Consider the following 20,745-nt stretch of genomic DNA (forward strand, 5'->3'; position numbering starts at 1 on the left):
CACATAAACCCTTGAAAGTGAATAGACAGATGCAATAGTTTGCTGTTAAATCATAGTTTAGCAGCATCATTTGAATAGTAAATTATTCCACTATATACTATAAACATTAATTAAGTGCATTCCTTTGAGTTTCATTCAAACAGGTCTCTGTGTTGAATTCCTTTTGATCAGCCATTTGACGTCAAATTTCAAAGGCTTTGCAAATCTCATCATCTACAGTGCATAACATCATCAAAAGTTTCATAGAAACTGGAGAAATCTCTGTGCGTAAGGGACAAGGCCGAAGACCTTTGTTGGATGCCCGTGGTCTTCGGGCCCTCAGACACTGCATCACTCATTGGCATGATTCTGGCATTGACATTACTAAATGGGCCCAGGAGTACTTCCAGAAACCACTGTCAGTAAACACAATCTGCCATGCCATCTGCAGATGCCAACTAAAGCTCTATCATGCAAAAAGGAGGCCATATGTGAACATGGTCCAAAAGCACCGTCGTGTCCTGTGGGCCAAGGCTCATTTAAAATGGACTGAAAGGTATATAAAGGTTTTAGAGCAATATATGCTCCCCTCCAGACTATGTGTATTTCAGCAGGACAATATAAAACCACATACTGCAGCTATTACTCTTCTACTACAGCATGGCTTCGTAGTAGAAGAGTCCAGTGCTGAATTGGCCGGCCTGCAGTCCAGATCTTTCACCTATAGAGAACATTTGGCGCATCATTAAACAAAAAATATTTCAAAGACGACCACAAGCTCTTCAGTAGCTGAAAACCTATATCAGGCAAAAAATGGGACCCAATTCCAACACCAAAACTCCAGAAACTCATAACCTCGATGCCCAGACGTCTTGAAACTGTTTTGAAAAGAAGAGGAGATGCTGCACCATATAAACATGCCCCCGTCCCAACTATTTTGAGACCTGTAGCATTTCATTGCATTTGAAATGAGCTCATTTTGTGCATAAAATTGTAAACTTTTTCAGTTTAAACATTTGTTATGTTATCTACGTTCTATTGTGAATAAAATATTGGCTGATGTGATTTGAAATTCTTTTAGTTTTCATTTTATTTAAAAAAATAAAAACGTCTCAACATTTCCGGAATTCGGGTTGTGATAGAAGTCTATGGAAAGTCCCCACAATTCACAGAAACAAACGTGTGTGTGCTTTAATATCCGATATAAATCGTCTCTTTTCATGAGGGCCACCGATGCGTGTAAGGGTTAATTATGTTTGACACACTGACCTCTGACTGACATCTGACACATGCGGCTCACCGGTGCGCGTGCTCGAGGCAGCGGGGGCGCGCGCTCGCGCAGCTGTCATGAGGGGAAGATGAGCGACACCGTGATCGCGGAGGGAGCCGCTAAACTCAGAGACGGCAAAAAAGTACTTAAACGCCGCATGTGTGTGTGTTTGGGAGTTTGAGAGTGAATGTGTGTAAAGCTGTGCTTGGTTTCTGTGTTTGCAGTGGAGGAGCCGCTGGCTGGTTCTGCGCAAACCCTCACCGGTCGCAGGTCAGTTCATCACAACACTAACAACACCAAACAAACACATATACAGCTCAGGAGCGAAGCACTCGCTTACTCTAGATGCTACAATAAACTGTACGTTTACCAATAAGAGTTGTACTAGATTTACAATTATTTCCCATACAGTAAAATATTTCTGTTCTACAAAAAAATAAATCTAGTAATATATATATATATATTTAGACGTTATTATTCGTGTTAAATAATGGCTGCATTGTGGGACGATAGTGGGGAAAAAAAAGAAAAAAGTATTGTGTCCATTTGGCTGGAAACCATTTACTGTTAGAATAAAAAGTGCAGAGTCTGATCTTAAAGAGATAGCTCACCCCAAAATAAAAAAAAAATGTCACCATTTACACACCGTCAAGTTTTTTTCAAACCTGTATGAGTTTCTTTCTTCTGTTGAGCACAAAATAATATATTCTGAAGAATGTTGGTAACCAAACAGTTGACGGTAGCCACTGACTATAGGGGAAAAAGTACTATGGAAGTCAATGGCTACCGTCAACTGTTTGGTAACATTCTTCAAAATATCTTCTTTCATAAATGATGACAGGTTTTTCATATTTGGGTGAACTATTCCATTAGTTTACGATAAACACCAGAGTTCCAAAACTCAAACAAGTATAATTTTACATTAGCAAAATAAGTAAAAGTGACAACGACAATCGTAACAGCAAAGTAAACCAGCAGAATGTAATGTTACTGTGATGCACACTGGGAACATTAACAAGTGTTTCTGTAAAACAGACAGACAGTTGTTGTGATGCTGCATCACAGACATTTCTTGTTCGCTGTGAGGTCGTTGCTTACAGTTTTTAGTTGTAATTTAATTGTAATAAAATAGATTTAGCAAATATAACCATGTAGCCTGTAAATTATTGTATCAATGTAATAAACATAATAGCATTCCAGCTAACAAGCAACTTTTTTTTTTAAATATTACAGTTTATTTCTGAACATTCCGAGAATATTCGAAAGTAACGTTCCCATAACGTTGGGATGTTCCTTTAACGTTTGCATAACAAAAACTGTGTTCTTGAAACATTTAAATAAACTGGACATTTTGAACATTCACAAATAGAACATTCAGAAGTAACATTTTAATATTAACAACACATTCAGTATTACATTTATCCTATTTGGTTCCATCCCAGCTAACAACAAATGTGCTATAGAATAGAATAAAATGAGTCTAAGAGAGTTTCTATTTAATATGTAATACAATATGAAAGTTAATTTTCATAGGACACTTTGAATGATGCAGGTTCTGACTGTTGACTTCAGTTTTACACAGTCATATTTTATTTCAGTCAGCATGCACAGCAGTGTTTTCTCTTGAAATAAACCACTCTTGTTTCTTCATGATGCATAGGCTATATATGTAGGAAAAAAAAAGTAAAGTAAAGTCGTGACGTATTGTCAAGTATGGTGACCCATACTCGAAATTGGTGCTCTGCGTTTAACCCATCCAAGTGCACACACACAGCAGTGAGTAGTGAACAAATGCACACACACACACACACACACACACACACCGTGAACACACACCCGGAGCAGTGGGCAGCATTTATGCTGCGGCGCCCGGGGAGCAGTTGGGGGTTCGGTGTCTTGCTCAAGGGCACCTCAGTCGTGGTATTGAGGGTGGAGAGAGCGCTGGACATTCACTCCCCCCACCTACAATCCCTGCCGGCCGGGGACTCGAACCCGCAACCTTTCGATTACGAGTCCGACTCTCTAACCATTAGGCCACGACTTCCCCAAACATACCGGGTTCATGGACTTATATTGTGTCTTACATTCTGTCGTTCGTGCTGGTCACTAATTTGACTGGTCAGGCGTTGCAGGAGTTTCATATAACAGCACTGGAATCTTTCACTATTCAGTAGAACAGCACTCCTGCTCGTATCGTACTGCTTTACTGATACACCTAACCGTCCGCTGCAGCGTGTTTGAGTGTGTGCAGATCACAGGACATCAGAAAGCCGTTTTTACAGCTGTTCACACTAGTGTGTGTGTGTGTGTGTGGGACGTACCAAAGGTTGTTTTGTTTGTTGGTTTGTTTGCTTTTCGTAGTCGCAGTATCATGTTCGACCTACCTTCATCTTTGAGAGGATGTAGAACTTGTTTTTTGGACACTTAGGCCCTATCTCTATATTGATTTATCTACATGTAAATATGGTTACAGTAGTCTGAAGTAGAGCTACAAAACAATATTGTGGCCACTATCATCATTTGTCCATAAATACGACAAAAAAACAACAACTTATCATTAAAGAGTTTCAATTCTTACGAAAACCTTATTTAGTAGTTTTTGTAGTATTTTGTTATTATTTCTTGTTGACCCCCCCCCGGTTGTAATCAAACTCGAATGATATCATAGACCCTTCAGACCTTCATGATGTTATGTGAAGGTTAATAAGCCTCTTAATATATCAGATGATTTGCTGTTTTTATTGTAAGTCTCTGTAGGTGAACGTGTGTGTGTGTGTTTGTGTCAGATTGTCTGGTGCTGTACGTGTATAAGGAGCGCGGTGTGAAGGAGAGGAGCGTGACGCTGGAGCACATCTGCGGTCTGGAGGCGTGTGTCAGCGGCGACGGCGGCGTTCCCTTCATCCTCTCCGTCCTGTGTCTCAGTCAAACTGCTGTGCTTGGCTTCGACAGCAGGGAGGCGCTGCAGAGCTGGGACCTGCGGCTGCGCTACTGCCTCGGGGAAGGTCAGAGAACAACATTCAACAAACAATATTCATTAGCAATCCACAATAATAAATAATATACGTGAGTCTGTTGGGTCTGTTTCTATAATAAATTGGGAGTTTAGTGAAATTGACATCATGCAATGTGTCATACCCAACATTTAAAATGCTTTTTATACACACAGATTTATGAGCTCATATTGATATATATATATATATATTTATTCTAGTACTGTAAAACGATTAATCGCGATTAATCACATCCAAAACAAACAAAGTTTTGTTTGCATAATATATGTGTGTGTGTGTGTGTACTGTGTATATTTATTGTGTATATATAAATACACACACATGCATGTATATATTTCAGAAAAAAATATGTTAGGTTTATATAATAAATATATTTATTTATAATATAAATTATATGAACAATTATAAACATTAAAATATTTAAAAAATATATACTGCATGTGTATGTGTTTATATATACACAATAAATAAACACAGTACACATATATATTATGCAAACAAAAACTTATTTTGGATGCGATTAATCGCGATTAGTCATTTGTCAGCACTAATTTATTCATATATATATATATATATATATGTGTGTGTGTATAAAAATGTGGTTTAGTGAAATACATTCATGCTAAACTTGCTACATTAAATCTAAAAAAAAAAATATATTTTTACGTATAACTACGTCTTGATGGTTCATGGACACTTTATGCATAATTTACGTGAAGATGTTTGATTCATGTGATTGTTGTGTTGTGTTTGAGCTCTTTGTAGTTGTGAGCAGGAATGTGATGTAGGCAGCTGTGTGTGTATCTGCCTCTTTGTTTTGATAATGCAAACCCTCATAAATCAGTTTCAAAGTTAGTGCTAACAGGTTTAACCCTGCTTGCGTTCCCTCGTCACATCACACAAACAGAAGCTGTTACTGTGTAGACGTGATTTATGGCAGCGTGGAGCAAATGGCATCAGAGCTCTCTAGTTAGTGTGTTTAGTAAGGCAACAAGGACTATTGTTCGTTTGTTGGATTAGGGATTTAAACAAACCCTGAACTCTAACTTTTCTAAGACTGTTCATTTTCACTTGACAGAGACGAATATAAGAAGCCATGCATATCCTGCAGAGAATATAGCTAAGCGTCCAGTGTGAGTGTGTTATTCACAGCTGAAGGAATAGTGCATGAACATTATGGTGTTTGTTTTCTGTCTCTCAGTCCACAGTTTCAGTGTATCTGTGCTGCCTGGCACTAAACTGGAAAGCGGCCCGGCGACTCTTCATTTGTGCAACAATGTCTTGGTCATCGCTAAAGACCTGCCGGCCGTCATCATCGGTCACTGGAATCTGCTGGACCTGCGGCGATACGGGCCGGTCAACAACGGGTTTGTGTTTGAGGGAGGAACGCGCTGTGGTTACTGTGAGTATGGCAATAAAACGAGGAAAGCTTTTTGATAAAATGCAATATCAATGAGCATTCTCGTTATCGTGATCCAGTTTGGCCTCTTGTGTTAGATGCTAAGAACCAGTCTGTGAGTTGCTTAATGACGTGTAAAGTTTGAAAGAGCTTTGGCACCTTTTGGGACTTTTTTTAGGCTGAAGAAAAAGAAAAAAGCAAACTATCTAGCCAAATTCTGAAATATAAGTTTTAAGTTGGTAACAAAATAACATTGAATAAATCACTGTATATCCACCTCTGAAACCCTCCACCTCCCCCAGCTCCACCTGTCTAGACCAAATACATTGCCATATCCATAAACATGCTAAAACTATTCCAAGAGTTTATGACTGAAATATGGTTATATATTATTATGCATAGTTATATATAGCATTCCTTGTATTGCTCAGCAGTTGTTATTAGCATTGGTAATAGATGTAGAGCCAGATTTCACAAATGCTCGCTTTGCTCAGTATGCAGCAGTATGATGCTCTAAATGGTTGCATTGGTTTGTGACCGCATTCAAAACAGCTGATTTGTTTACTTGATTGAATGTGGTTGTGTGTGTGTGTGTATGTGTGTGTGTAACTGTTATTCCCAACATTATGGAGACCAAATGTCCCCACAGGTATAGTAACACCAGTAAATGTTGACCTTGTGGGGACATTTTGGTCTCCATGAGGAAACAAGCTTATAAATAATACACAATGAAGTTTTTTGAGAATCTAAAAATGCCTGTAGTTTTGTGTGAGTGGTAGGTTTAGGTGTAGTGTTTGTACAGTAGAAAAAACATTACACCTATGGAATGAACCCATAATGATAGGAATACAAATGTGTGCGTGTGTGTGTGTGTGGCCACAGCTGACAGTGTGGTTGTGAAGTCTCAGCTGGCTTTGGGTGGTCTTGTTTGTAGAGTGATGGATGTCTCTGCTCAGTGACCTCCACCTCATCAAACTTCATCAGATTCCTAGAAGAAGCAAGCCAGACATCAATGACATCCTTCTAGAGACGGACACACAACACAATACCAGCTGGAGGCACAGCATGCCATTCAGAGAATATATTTATCAGTTATTCAAATCATTTAGTAAAAGCACCTTCTTGTGATTATTATTGATTGAAACTAAAACCATAAAACATTAAACACAAAATTTATTTAAATTTAGTTAAAAAAAAACTGATAAAAATGACTAAATGAATTAATTAATTGAAAACAGAATGATGGAGTGGTGTATCACATTAAATAAAATGACAAAAATATCATTAAAATCATAAAAGTGAAGCCATACGATAGTTTTGTTTCAGATCAATTTGAGTCAGTTCCTCGTCACACAAAGCTCAGAATTCCTCGGTATAGAGTATATGGACTACTTTAACAATGCTTTAGTGTCCTTTTTGAAGCTTGAAAACTTCAATTCCTATTCATTTGAATGAAAAAAGAGCAACCAGTGCATTATTCAGTTCAGTATCATACTCCATTTGTGTTCCGCGGGAGACTGTTGAACACATGGGTTTGATTTCATGTGTCTGTGTGCAGGGGCCGGCGTGTTCTTCTTGTCCTGCGCTGAGGGCGAGCAGATCAGTTTTCTCTTTGACTGTATTGTTCGTGGCATTTCCCCGTCCAGAGGCCCGTTTGGACTGAAGCCACTGCTGCCAGGTCAGTGCTGCCGCCGGGACACGTCCAGCACGAGTCTCATCACGTCTGATTAAACCCACATCTGAGGCCAAAATCTGGCTCCAACTCCTGACGCTTTCATGCTACAGCCACCAAACTCTAATTAAAGGATTAGTTCACTTTTAAAAAAAACTTTTGCTGATAATTTACTCACCCCCATGTCATCCAAGATGTCCATGTCTTTCTTTCTTCAGTCGAAAAGAAATTAAGGTTTTTGATGAAAACATTTCTCCATATAATGGACTTCAATGGGACCCAAACGGTTCAAGGTCCAAATGACAGTTTCAGTGCAGCTTCAAAGGGCTTTAAACGATACCAGACGATGAATAAGGGTCTTATCTAGCGAAACGATCGGTCATTTAAAAAATAAATAAAAAAGTTTAAGTTTTATAAGCACAAATGCTCGCCTTGCTCTGTTCTGTGATGCGCGTTCGTGACGTCACGTAATACGCAATGACGTTGAAAAGGTCACGGTTGAGGTAGGCGGAAGTACCGAGTCAGTGTTTACAAATGTGCGGAAGGAGGACCATATACACATATTCAAATGTCTTTGTGTCAGTTTATCGTTTAAAATGCCCATTTCGTGTGCGTATCCTGGGTGTTTTAATATTAAAAAGCCTACTGACTCGGTACTTCCGCCTACCTCAACCGTGACCTTTTCCACGTAATTGCGTATTACGTGAAGAAAGAAAGACATGGACATCTTGGATGACATGGGGGTGAGTAAATTATCAGCAAAAGTTTTTTTAAAAGTGAACTAATCCTTTAAGTCTGTCTCTCTCTAGGGCCGTCAAATTGGCTGAAAAACTAAATTCAAATTTTGTCAATATTCGAATTCTATTCGAATTTAAAAGGCATAATTTCTGTTAGGGGGAAAAAAGCTTTTGACTTCTCTCCTGAGGCCACAAGAGGGCGCATCGAGCAAAATATTACTAATGCATGTTTCTTCGAAGCAATAAAATAACACGACTATCTTTAAAAAAGTGCATAATGTTTAAAATAATGTTTATAAACAATATATAATTAATTATGTTGCTTAAACAATTAGAAACAAAAAGCATCATATATGTATAGTTTAATACTTAGGACCAAAAACCAATCACAAAGAGCACTTTCTTTATTTAAAAACATGAGATGCAGTGGGATGGGGATGTTTTGTAAAAGTTGAACTTTTAATTTTACATGCTTTCTAAACATGCGGCTCTCTTGTGTGAGACGCAAGTGCAACGATGATAGATGTAGACGCATTGAAATCACTCTAAACAGCTAATTGCATTTAATATCAATTCAAACTATAATGCATTTTCATTTAATTGCAATTAGCATGCAACAAATATCTGAAAACATTAATTCAGTAGTCTTTTAAAGTATATTATTATATATATTTAAAAGTATGCTAAAATCTACTTATTTTTCGTAAAATAAATTAAAAGTTATTAAAAAATATATATAATGTATGAAGATTCATTTAAATTGTGCATGAAAATTAGCAAGTGTGATATTATAAAGACAATGTGTAGTTTACGAAATTAAATAACTGGCTTTTATATTGTCATTGTACTAAAGCCAGAGCAAGTAATTAAAATGCCACTAATAGAGTAATATGAGATGTAAACATTTAAATTTATATTTAAAAATTCATTTATTTTTCTCTGTCTCTGTGAAACTGTTCCCCTTTGTAGCCTCTGATATAATTCATGCAAGATCAGCCCTAAGGTTTTTACTGGGACATTTAAGACACTAACAAGTGTTTACATACCGGCCCATCCAATCAGAATGCTTCACACCTCCTCCTGACCAATCAGAGCTCAAGCTTCTCTCCTATTCTGAGACGACGGGAGATCAAGGGGTCAAAGTCACAGTTTATATACGCGAGCATTCCTGATGACTGTAACCTCATCCTCTCGCTCTCTGTGTTGTGAAACTCGTGTCTGAAAGCAGGTGTGAGACCGAGCTGAAGGAAAATGCCATGTTCTGTCAATCTGCTACATCGCATGTTTGATTCGGTCAAAAAGCTTGAATGCAAAGCAGTGTTTATGAAGTCCCTCGGGATGTGTGTTGATCAGTGATGATGAGCGTCAGCGCTCCTCTGGCCGTTTGCCATCTCATCCACATGTCTGCTCTATTAATAGCACTTTAAGTGCTAGACACACACTGGGGTTCTGCTGTAACCCCCCGAACATGTGCTCAACGTGTCCCTCACTCACTCGTACAGCGTGTAACAACTCAGCCTGGACAGAGATGGGAGGGGACCACATCAGTAAATGATTTAAAAACACCGCTTTTAGTATGATCAGTGTTAATCAGTGATGCTGCGATTTTCTCTCAGTTTTTATATTCAGTATTGGATTTATATGGGAACGAGGGGTGATGTAATACTTACCCAAGCTTTGTAATATTAATCACTTCTACATCTGCAATTTTAGTCAGTTTACAGTATTCTTTATATAATGTCTATATTGTCCTCAAGAAATAACCAAAGATGTGAACTGACATTATAGTAGACAACCTGTGCATTTGCTCTTATTGGTCCATGTTCAGCATGCAGGCCATTGCATTGTTGTTGTTTCTCAAATTATATATGTGACCTTGGACCACAAAACCAGTCATAAGGGTCAATTTTTCAAAATTGAGATGTATACATCATCTGAAAGCTGAATACATCAGCTTTCCATTGATGTATGTTTTGTTAGGATAGGACAATATTTGGCTGAGATACAATCTGGAATCTGAGGGTGCAAAAAAATCTAAATACGGAGAAAATCGCCTTTAAAGTCGTCCAAATGAAGTTCTTAGCAATGCATATTACTAATCAAAAATTAACTTTTGATATATTTAGGGTAGGAAATTTACAAAATATCTTCATGGAACATGATCTTTACTTAATGTCCTAATGATTTTTGGCATAAAAGAAAAATCAATAATTTTGACCCATACAATGTATTTTTGGCTATTGCTTCAAATATACCCCAGCGACTTAAGACTGGTTTTGTGCTCCAGGGTCACACACACACACACACACGTTTTAATGTGTGCATGTATGTGTATATATAACAAAAAAATACAAAAATTTAAATTGAATAATCAAAATATGAAATAAAAGCTAATTCAAATAATTAATAAACAGTGTAATAGTATACTGTAAGTAATACTAAAACAACAGCAACACTGTTTCACATGAGCAGCGTAACGGCGCTTGAAGTCAGACGTTCAGTTTTGAAACTCGCTCAGGAATGTTGAAGCATGACTGCACCAAGATGCGGGTCTAATATATCATATCAGATCACTGAGGCATTTTATTTGCTTAAAAGTAAAAGTGTCTTTGTGTTTAGTAAATGTTAGCAGACATGGGTTTCCAAAACATGGCATTTGACCATCTTTTTGATAATTGCACAGCTGCAGATCAAATGCTGGTATTCCCATTTGTTTGTTTCATTGTCAGTTTCTGGTTTGTGTGTCTCACAGTTGGATTTGATTTTCTCTGTCTGTGTGTCAGAGCCCAGCATCAGTGCAGCTTCAGTGCAGGACAGACTGAAGCATGAGACGGAGGACCTGGAGCGGAGGCTCAGTCTGCTGTCTCACAGCACAGGTACCGGCTCACCTGTCTGTCCCACCACCAAAACATCCGTCTGCTTGTTGTATATAATATTGCATGTTAAATGCAATTAAATGAAAATATACTATCGTTTCAGTTTATATTAAATGTGATTAGCTGAACTTTTTGCTGAGTGTTTTTGACTCACTTAAGTATGACTTAAGTGCATCTTTATATGCAATTTCATAAGTACTTCTGTTGTTTTTCAAATATGGTTAAAGTACCGCAGAATGTACTGACAAGCATTTATGATAAACTAAAACAATTTAATGTGAAGTTTCTAGTGAAACCATGTAGTTAAATACATTTGTAATTACGTATTTGTAGTAGTTAAGTTCCAATTTATTGCATTTAAAATATAGTAACTTTAAACATAATATTGAATAACACACTGAAGTTAAAATGATAATGAAGTACTTTACGTGTGCTTTAGTATGTTAGTCAACACATCAAAATAAATGTACTTCTTTAAAACATGACAAAATATTAAAACACAATGATTTAAACTGTGAAATTATTTGCACTTAAGTGTGTTAGGTCATGAAAGTGTCTCTTTTCAAGTCACTTGAAAAATAAGAGGCCAGTTAAATTTTAAACATGATTTAAAATGTACTTCAAAGAAAAATGTTTAATTTGACATTATTTACACTTTTTAAAAGTGTACTTAAGTGTGTTAGGAAACAGTCATGAAAGTGTCTCTCTTTAAGACACTTAAAAAAAATAAGGGACCACTTAAATGTTAAAACATAATGATTTTAAAATGTACTTGAAAGTAAAATGTTTAATTTTACATTATTTACACTTTTTAAAAGTGTACTTAAGTGTGTTAAGAAACAGTCATGAAAGTGTCTCTCTTTAAGACGCTTAAAAAAAATAAGGGACCACTTAAGTGTTAAAACATAATGATTTTAAAATGTACTTCAAAGTAAAATGTTTAATTTTACATTATTTACACTTTTTAAAAGTGTACTTAAGTGTGTTAAGAAACAGTCATGAAAGTGTCTCTCTTTAAGACACTTAAGTGGCCTCTTATTTCATACATGCATGCCATATTTCATATTTAATTTTTTAAATATTATCTACAAGTTCAGTTTTTTAATGTATTTTTAAAATTGGAAGTACACTACAAATACACATTCAATACAATTAAAGGCACTTCTTTTAACAAGGGTATATTAAAATAATAATATTTGTCATACAAATCAATAATGTAGTCATTTAAAAAGTCAAGTCAGTTATGTGCATTAAATATATAATTAGAATTAATAATATTGCTTTCTTTCTCTTCTGTCCTGAAAGCTACCAGCTCGCGCTTTGGCTCTTCGCTTGCGGGCGACGACCGCAGTATTTCCGGTTCCTCTGACACCTCGGACACGAGCCAATCAGACTGCAGTATTAGCAGTCGTCCTACACCGTGGAGCGATCTGGTTCTGCCCGGCTCTGCCGAAACGTCTCAGGTGGAGGAGAAACTCCAGATCCCGGCCGATCCCGTTCGCTCACGGAAACTGAAAGAGTCCGGCCGACAGAACTCGTCCGACAGCGGCATCGCGACCGGCAGCTTCTCGTCCTACAGCGGGAGTCTGGATGCTGCCGGTCCGGGAGAGGAATACAGCGCACTGTTTAATCTGCCAGAGAAACACCTGTGCTCCTGCTCATCCTGTCCCGTCCACGAATACCAGGTTCCCTCGTCTCTGCGGTTCCTGTACGACTCTCCCCGCAGCCTGCTGGAGGACAGCAGACACAGCAGCACATCTCAAGATGAGCCCTGCGCCGAATCTCCCAGCCAATCAGATTCAGAGATTGATAAAGGGGAGGAGTCACAGAAAAGGGATGGCCTAATAAAAGGGGAGGAGGCTCAGGGATTATCCTGTGGTAAAAACTGCTGTTCACTTCCTCCTGCGGGGATGAAATCCCTCTACACCTCCTGCCCTGTCTGCGGAGGACTCAAGGTATATACACTACTCAGGTTTATTATAGTTAATTATAGTTAACTGAAACATTTTAAATTGAGTGAAATTGTTACTAAAATTATTAATCATTAAAAACATTCATTTAACTTACCAAATTTCAGGTAATTACAAAGGCAATGTTTCTCATTTTCATTCCGTTTATTTTGATATACTAAAATAACTAAAACTTAAATTATTAAAAAAAACTATGTACATAAATAAAAATAAAATAAAAAAAACCACTAATAAATTGAAAAAACAAACATTTTAAATTTTCTAAAACAAAATTTAAATGAAAACAGAAAATTTAAAAACAAAAACTATTTTAATATATACTTTCTCTTTACTTGTTACACAATAATGAATGGAATGGCTGGATGATATATTGAAATAAAACCTTTAAATTAAATAAAATCATCAAAATGTTTAAAACATTAACTAAAATAAAATAAAATCTATTTATATATATATACAGTTTTCATTAGGTTCATCTTGATGTACAAAAATAACAAACTGAAATAATAAAAAATGTATAGACGTTTAAGAAAACAACAAAAAAGACAAAAAAATGCTAAAAAAATTAAAATAAATAATTAAAAAAACTACACTGTTAATATAACACTTCTTTCTATTTATTTTTTCCACAACAATTATCATAATAATCATTATTGCGACATGGCTTAATGCGTTAGTCATGTCACGAAGGCTGAAGTTTAGTTGTTTTGATAAATACAATATATATATATATATATTTTTTTTTTTACTTTTAACATTAACTTTTCACAGTACATTTCTCCAAGCGTCTTTGGAGATGTTGCTTCTGTTGGTTCTTATTACACATTATACTCGTTTTCTTTCATCATTCTGTATATTACTGTGAACTTTATTGCTATTTTCATAAAAAAAAATATTTAATTTATCATCACAAAAGTGTTGGCCAAATTGCATAGCCCTACAAACAAGCACAGCAAACCTAGAGTTGTTTTATTTTTTGATTAAATGTTTAATTGATTTTTAAATTGCAGTTATAGTTGTTCCACATTTACATTTCTTTCTGTGAGCTGTGAGGAAACACTGAGCTACGAACGAAAACCTCCTGATGTACTGCTATAAGAGCAGACTCCTGCATCCAGAGCAGTGTTGTGTTTGGTGGCATTGATGATGGTGTTCTGTAGCTGTTAATCGATGTGCTCTGTGTGTTTGTTAAACAGAGCTCTTTTCCACATCATTCACTGCCCGCTGCACCAGGTGAGATTCACACAGCCAATATATCTGTTTACAGCCTCCCTCAATCTGCATGACCCATAATTCACTGCTTAGAAGTCCTTATCTGGAAAAGATACTTTAGCATACTTTTAAAAAGCGCACTAATGACAGAAATTATTTAATTATGCATGAACTGAATGCAATGTTTTTGAACAATTAATTGCACGGTAATGGCAATTAAATTAAAATTAGATATAATTTCAATTTATATTAAATGCAATTAGCTGAACTTTAGCTTGCTTTTTGACACACTTAAGTAGAACTTCAGTACATCTTTATATGTAATTTCATAATTACTTCTGCTGTCTTTGAAATATGCTTAAAGTACTGCTGAATTACTGACAAGCATTTATGATAAACTAAAATATACTTTAATGTCATTTCTATTGTCATGCATTTAAAAAATGCAATTAAACACTTGCAATTAATTTTCCAATATATTAACATTAAATGTAAATCAAATAACACAATACAGTTAAAATGAAAATCAAGTACTTAACATGTGCTTTAGTATGTTAGTCAACACATCAAAATAAGTGTGCTTGTTTAAAACATGACAAAGATTATTAAAACATAATGATTTAAAATTTACTTTAAAATCAAACGTTTAATTTGACATTATCTCAAAGGTCACTTTTTAAAAAGTCTACTTAAGTGTGTTCAGAAACAAGTCATGAAAGTGTCTCTTTTAAGTCACTTAAGTGGCTTTTATTTAATTAATATTCAATTATTTGCAAGGTCTTTTAAATATACTCTTAAGATTTTATCATATCTATTAGCTAATATAGAGCACATTTTAATCTAGCTAATAAGCACAGACATACTCTTAAAGCGCCAGGTGAACATTCAGCCACGCCCACTGCTGATGTCACCGAACCACCCACCAATCAGGAGCCAGTGGAAATGAGACACTTATCTTCGGCCAATCACGATCCACGGAAGCCCTCGCCTGGACGCTCACAGACCAGTGAGGAGAAGCGATCGGTGAACTACGACTCCAGCCTGTCTGATCTCCTGTCACACTACAGTCCTGCTGCGAGATCGGACAGAAGCAGCGTCTACGAGGCAATGGCAGCGTCCAGACACACCGTCCTGTACGAGAACTGCGTCCAGTGCAGGAGAGGAGAGGGCAGCTGCCGGATCCTCAGACCCACTCCTCCGTCCAGAGACACGCTTGTCCAGGAACTGAGGAGAAACATCTCAGAGTCCTCCTGCTCCTCCACAGTCGCTCTGCAGCAAATACCTGCAGAAGGTAAGAGAGCGTCACGCCGGACTCTCGTCTCCTCTCTAACCCAACTCTCCTCTGAGGACCCTTCCAATCTTCTCCTCCTCACTCCAGGAGTCTCTGTCTAATCGAATTAATATCACCTTTCTTCTTCTGCCTGCAAACCCGTCTGTGTTGTTGTTTCCCGTTTCTGAGAAGGTTTGGATGGATGAAGATCCTCAAGGACTTGAAAGCGAGTTTGATGCACGGTTACTTCCAAGTGTGTCTGATTTTGGAATTGTTATTATTTATATATTTTAATTTTTTTGCAAAACTGTGTTTTTAGACACTTTCTGATCAAAACCTACAGTCTCAAATTTGTTCATGCAAATCATCCAAATATACTACACAGAAGAAACGATTCGTAAGCTGGTATAGGAGAATATACGTTTTCAATTGAAAACTGATATGTAGTGCAGATAACGTGTGTTTGTTTCTGTCTTTGTGCAGATAATAACAGAGAGAGAATATGGGCAGAGAAAGGAAGAACAGATCCTGCTTATGAAATCATGGACAGCCGATCACCAGACAGGAGCCCGGAGGTGACCGTCTGAATTACAGTGGATAGAAGTGTGCGAAAAATACAGCACTAAAAACAAATATAACCTAAAACAGCAGCTTAATTCATGTCTATATTGATGGTCGGTCAGCTCTGTTAACCCTCGCTACTGTAGCTGATGTAAACAAATTGAAATTAAAACAAAAATAATATAATATAAATCAAATCTAATTCAAAATATTAATAAAACCTATAACAATATGTAAATAATACTAAAATATGAATGTTTGAGACAGCGTTGGTTAAAAATAGCATAGTTTTTTATATATTAAAACGTGTGTGAAATGTGCCAATGAATCTGACAGTAATCTGAGAAATTGTTGTTTTTTTATTTTAAATAATTTGACTTGTTTCTTTAGGTTGAATTGATGATACTGATTACAATAATATTTTCTGCATAAATATTATTTTATATAACTTTTCATTGCCAAAATAACATTCCTCATTTTCCCCCACAACATCAACTCACTTTTGTGTCCAGCGGTTTAGACATTAATGGCTGTGTGTTGAGTTATTTTGAGGGGACAGCAAATTTACACTGTTATACAAGCTGTACACTCACTACTTTACACTGTAGCAAAGTGTCATTTCTTCAGTGTTGTCCCATGAAAAGATATAATAAAATATTTACAAAAATGTGAGGAGTTTACGAATGCTTCAGGAAGTCGTGGCCTAATGGTTAGAGAGTCGGACTCGTAATCGAAAGGTTACGGGTTCGAGTCCCCGGCCGGCAGGGATTGTAGGTGGGGGGAGTGAATGTCCAGCGCTCTCTCCACCCTCAATACCACGACTGAGGTGCCCTTGAGCAAGACACCGAACCCCCAACTGCTCCCCGGGCGCCGCAGCATGGCTGCCCACTGCTCCGGGTGTGTGTTCACGGTGTGTGTGTGTGTGTGTGTGTGTGCACTTGGATGGGTTAAACGCAGAGCACCAATTTCGAGTATGGGTCACCATACTTGACAATACGTCACGACGACATTGGGGCAGTTATCTAAACAGTGCAGTAACAGCTCTACCTAGTGGTTATTTACACACAAAATGTAATCATCTTAGAAAAATGTAAAAGCTTAGAATTTAGGATTAATTTGGTCTGAAGACATTAGTTATTAGCATTTAAAAATAGTTAAATATTATATTAAATGACCTAATTTTTCATTTCTTATTGCATGCAATGAAAAAAAGAAGCTTGTTTTATTTAAAACAAATATATACAGATTTGTTCCAAGTCCCCTCATTTAATAAGTCCTGCAGGGTGTCAATATAGAGGAGTTAAATACAGCTGAATGCCCCACACAGTATGCTCTACTGAGAGTCAGTCATGTAAAAACTGCATTTGTAATGCGCAAAGGCTTTGTCGTCTGTCTCAAAATCCAGAGCAATTACAGGGAAACCGTGCTGAACCTGTTCAGACAGGTCACGCATTCAACCGGTGGGGACATGTTGGCTTTTAAGCAGGAATCGCACTAATTAAGGTGTGTTTTTCCATGGATAAACGTCTCTCTCTCTCCGTCTGTCAGGAGGAGTGCAGCAGGTACGAGCTCCTACCGGCTTCGCAGAAGGTTTCTCCTCATCTGACTGAAGGTGAACTCAGATCTGTGTGTGTTTTCTGGGATTTCTCTGTGCTGTTTGATGTGTGTGTTTTCTGGGATTTCTCCATGCCATCTAATGTGCGTGTGTTTCTGTGTTTTGTTCAGCGCTGACGGACAGACTCAGAGGAGACATGGTGACATACGTGAATATCCCCACCAGCCCCACGTCCAAAAAACAGCTGCATTACATGGAACTGGAGCTACAGGAGTCCAGCGCCACCGTCAGAGGTGCACAACAATACACTAATAATAATAATAATCATCATATATTTACAAGAGATCAGCATCATGCATAGCTATGATTGGTTATTCAGTTTAAGTTAAACTAAAGCCCTGTTCAGACTACATTATTTTTTTTGTCGGTTACGACAGTCACTGTGACAGATTATGTGATTTTAACTCATAAAATCTTGTCGTGACGTGAACAAGAAACATGGAAGACTATACGATGGTACCCGAGCATTCATTGCATGCCGTCATCAGGGGCACCGTCAGCACAGTTCAAGAGTTCTGCGTTCAAATACACGCAATAGGCTGAAGCTTGCTGCAAAGCCCCAGCAAAAGTAATTATCATGAATGTGTCCGGGGGAAATAGTAAGCAGGGACGGACTGGGAGTAAAAAACGGCCCTGGATTTTTTCCCAAATAGGCCCACCACAACTACAGTACAAACAGTCGCTATATATCACAATATTGCAGCAATCCTGTCGCATTTATGGCAAATAACATAACTGACAAAAACAATAGAAACAATCACAGAAATTCTAATAATTTCCGCTGCAAATACCATTACATAACTTTTAACCATTAAACTAATTAAATAATGGTTTCCTGCAATGTGTTTTGGGACATATTACATTTTTGTTTTTTGTTAATTATCTGCACCTCAGTATTGCAATACATTATAAAACAATACGCAATAATGACTTATTGAGTGAGTGTAATGGATGTACGGCCGTTCTGGACTTCTCCACAACCTCCAGATGGCCAGTATGCCCCTGATATTAAGGAGATATTTTAAATATTTACTAATAAACTAGTGTTTTCGTGTCAGTGTCGCAAAGATGAAGATGATGATCCTGACGCCATCTCCTCATTAGACGTGCCTTTAGAGAGAAATGCATCTTCACGGATTATATCATGTTACTTTAAGAAAGAAAAAACTTATTTAATGAACAACAACAAAAAAAACGCTCCAAACTTTTTCTAAATTAATAAAAAAAAAAAATATATATATATATATATAATCACTTTGCCATTACATACAAAACTGAACTATTTTAATAGCTGAAACAGTATAATCTGATTTTGGAGAAGGGGGAAACAAGACAGGCTCGGGTCGGACTCGGGCTGGTCATTCTGTTAAGATGTCGGACACGTGCCTGGGCCTGAGCATCTCGGGCCAGGGCCTAAATCTGAGGCAAATCTGGATTGCATGAAGAGGTAAAATAGTTTTTATTCTCTGTGTCGTGGTAGTCCCTCATCATAAATGCAGGAGTATTGTTGCTGTAGCTCCACGAACATTTCCTCCATTGTAAAATTACACCTAGCAAGAGTTTCGGCTTGTTTGAAAGCTTCTACAAAGGCGCTTCTGTGCTCCGATTGGCCAGTGTTACAGGTGTGATGGAACTTGTCGTGTACGACAGGAAATAAAATGAAACATGCTAGTCTTTCTGTGTTGAGGTCGTGAAGCATCGCAGAGGTGTCGTGCACTATGACACGCTACACGAGATGAAACGATTGAATCGTGCGCCCCGACGCCCATTGTCCTTTACGAATCCCCACGACACCCTACGTCAAGCAGATCGTGGCAAAATCAAGCTAAAATCATGTAGTCTGAACCGGGCTTAAATGAGAAAGCACACACAAGTCACTCAAAGTCACATGCAAGATACACTCCATCAGACAAAAATAGATGTCACTCTTTTAAAGCATAAATACATAATACTTTACATCCACTTTGAAGCATAAATATATATAATAAATGCAATATTAGAAATGCCACTCAATTTAATGCAGTTACAAACATCTGAAAATGCCAATTTTCACTATATAGTGTATTTTGATTGCTATTATTTATGATATTGATATGATTATTGTAGTTATTTAAAATATTTATGTATATTATGTATATTTTTGTTCATATTATTTAGTTACCACTGTGCATTAAAAAGCATAAAAATAAATTGTGATTTAAGTACTGGATTTATTTATTTATTTTCAAAGTAGTTTTAAGACGTTTTCAATAACAGTTTGAACCAGTACGTAATCTCAAATTATTTGTATGCGTTTTATGCACCGTGGTAACAAGATAATTAATATTGGCAAAAGAGCAGTTTGAGGTTGGTAAGATTTTTTTTTATATTTTTGAAAGAGGTCTCTTCTACTCACCAAGGCTGCATTTATTTGATTAAAAATACTGTAAAAACAGGAAAATTGTGAAATATTATTACAATTTAAAATAAGTGATTTCTATGTGAATATCTGTTAAACTGTAATTTATTTCTGTGATCAAATCTGAATTTTCAGCATCATTACTCCAGTCTTCAGAAATCAGTCTTATATGACACATTTTAATCCGTGATACATTTTATTTTTCAGGATTCACAGATGAACAGAAAGTTCAAAAGAACAGCATTTATTCAAAGTAAAAATTTTCCATCACATTATAAATGCACTTACTGTGACTTTTGATCAATTTAATCGTTTCAGCTCTCTCAGGCAAGACTTTCTCACTGAGGCTTGTTCTCATGAATGTTCCCTGCCGCTTGTGTTTGTTGTCTGTAGGCAAAAGCTCCAGTAAATACGCTCAGATTGACATCACGGCGACAGAGGCGGCTCACAGAGCGGGTTCCCAGCATGCACTGGGGCGAGAGGAAGGCCTACAGAGACTGGAGCAGCAGAGGAGACGACGAGGTCTTCCTCACGCTGAAGAGAGATCGACTCCCCTCTGGACAAACTGACCAAAACACCTGCATCGGTCCAGGCAGTAAAACACAGACAGCGTAGTGCAGTGTCTCTAGGCTTGTTTATGTGGAATTCACTATGTAGTGAACCGGGAATGAGTGCAACGTAATATATGTTCACATCACACACGTCTGTCATGCTTAGACGAGCCTGTTAAACACACATTCAGTCTACAGTGAGCCGCTGCTACATTAATAGATAG

At 37.2% G+C, this 20,745-nt stretch overlaps 1 protein-coding gene across 1 annotated transcript; it reads left to right on the top strand.

Annotated features, from left to right (window-relative positions):
• Nucleotides 1–1,337: 1,337 nt before the first annotated feature.
• On the top strand, nucleotides 1,338–20,539 carry LOC306881720 (protein Dok-7-like; the record flags this gene model as incomplete). Its single annotated transcript, XM_079435950.1, has 13 exons — nucleotides 1,338–1,391; nucleotides 1,474–1,519; nucleotides 4,036–4,251; nucleotides 5,462–5,662; nucleotides 7,218–7,337; nucleotides 10,852–10,944; nucleotides 12,250–12,899; nucleotides 14,111–14,147; nucleotides 14,998–15,417; nucleotides 15,880–15,971; nucleotides 17,506–17,569; nucleotides 17,683–17,805; nucleotides 20,364–20,539. 13 exons carry the CDS (start codon nucleotides 1,338–1,340, stop codon nucleotides 20,537–20,539), a joined length of 2,292 nt encoding a protein of 763 aa, XP_079292076.1.
• Between the last annotated feature and the right edge of the window lie 206 nt (nucleotides 20,540–20,745).

The sequence above is a fragment of the Barbus barbus genome (genome assembly GCF_936440315.1).
Source record: "Barbus barbus genome assembly, chromosome: 2".
NCBI lineage: Eukaryota > Metazoa > Chordata > Actinopteri > Cypriniformes > Cyprinidae > Barbus > Barbus barbus.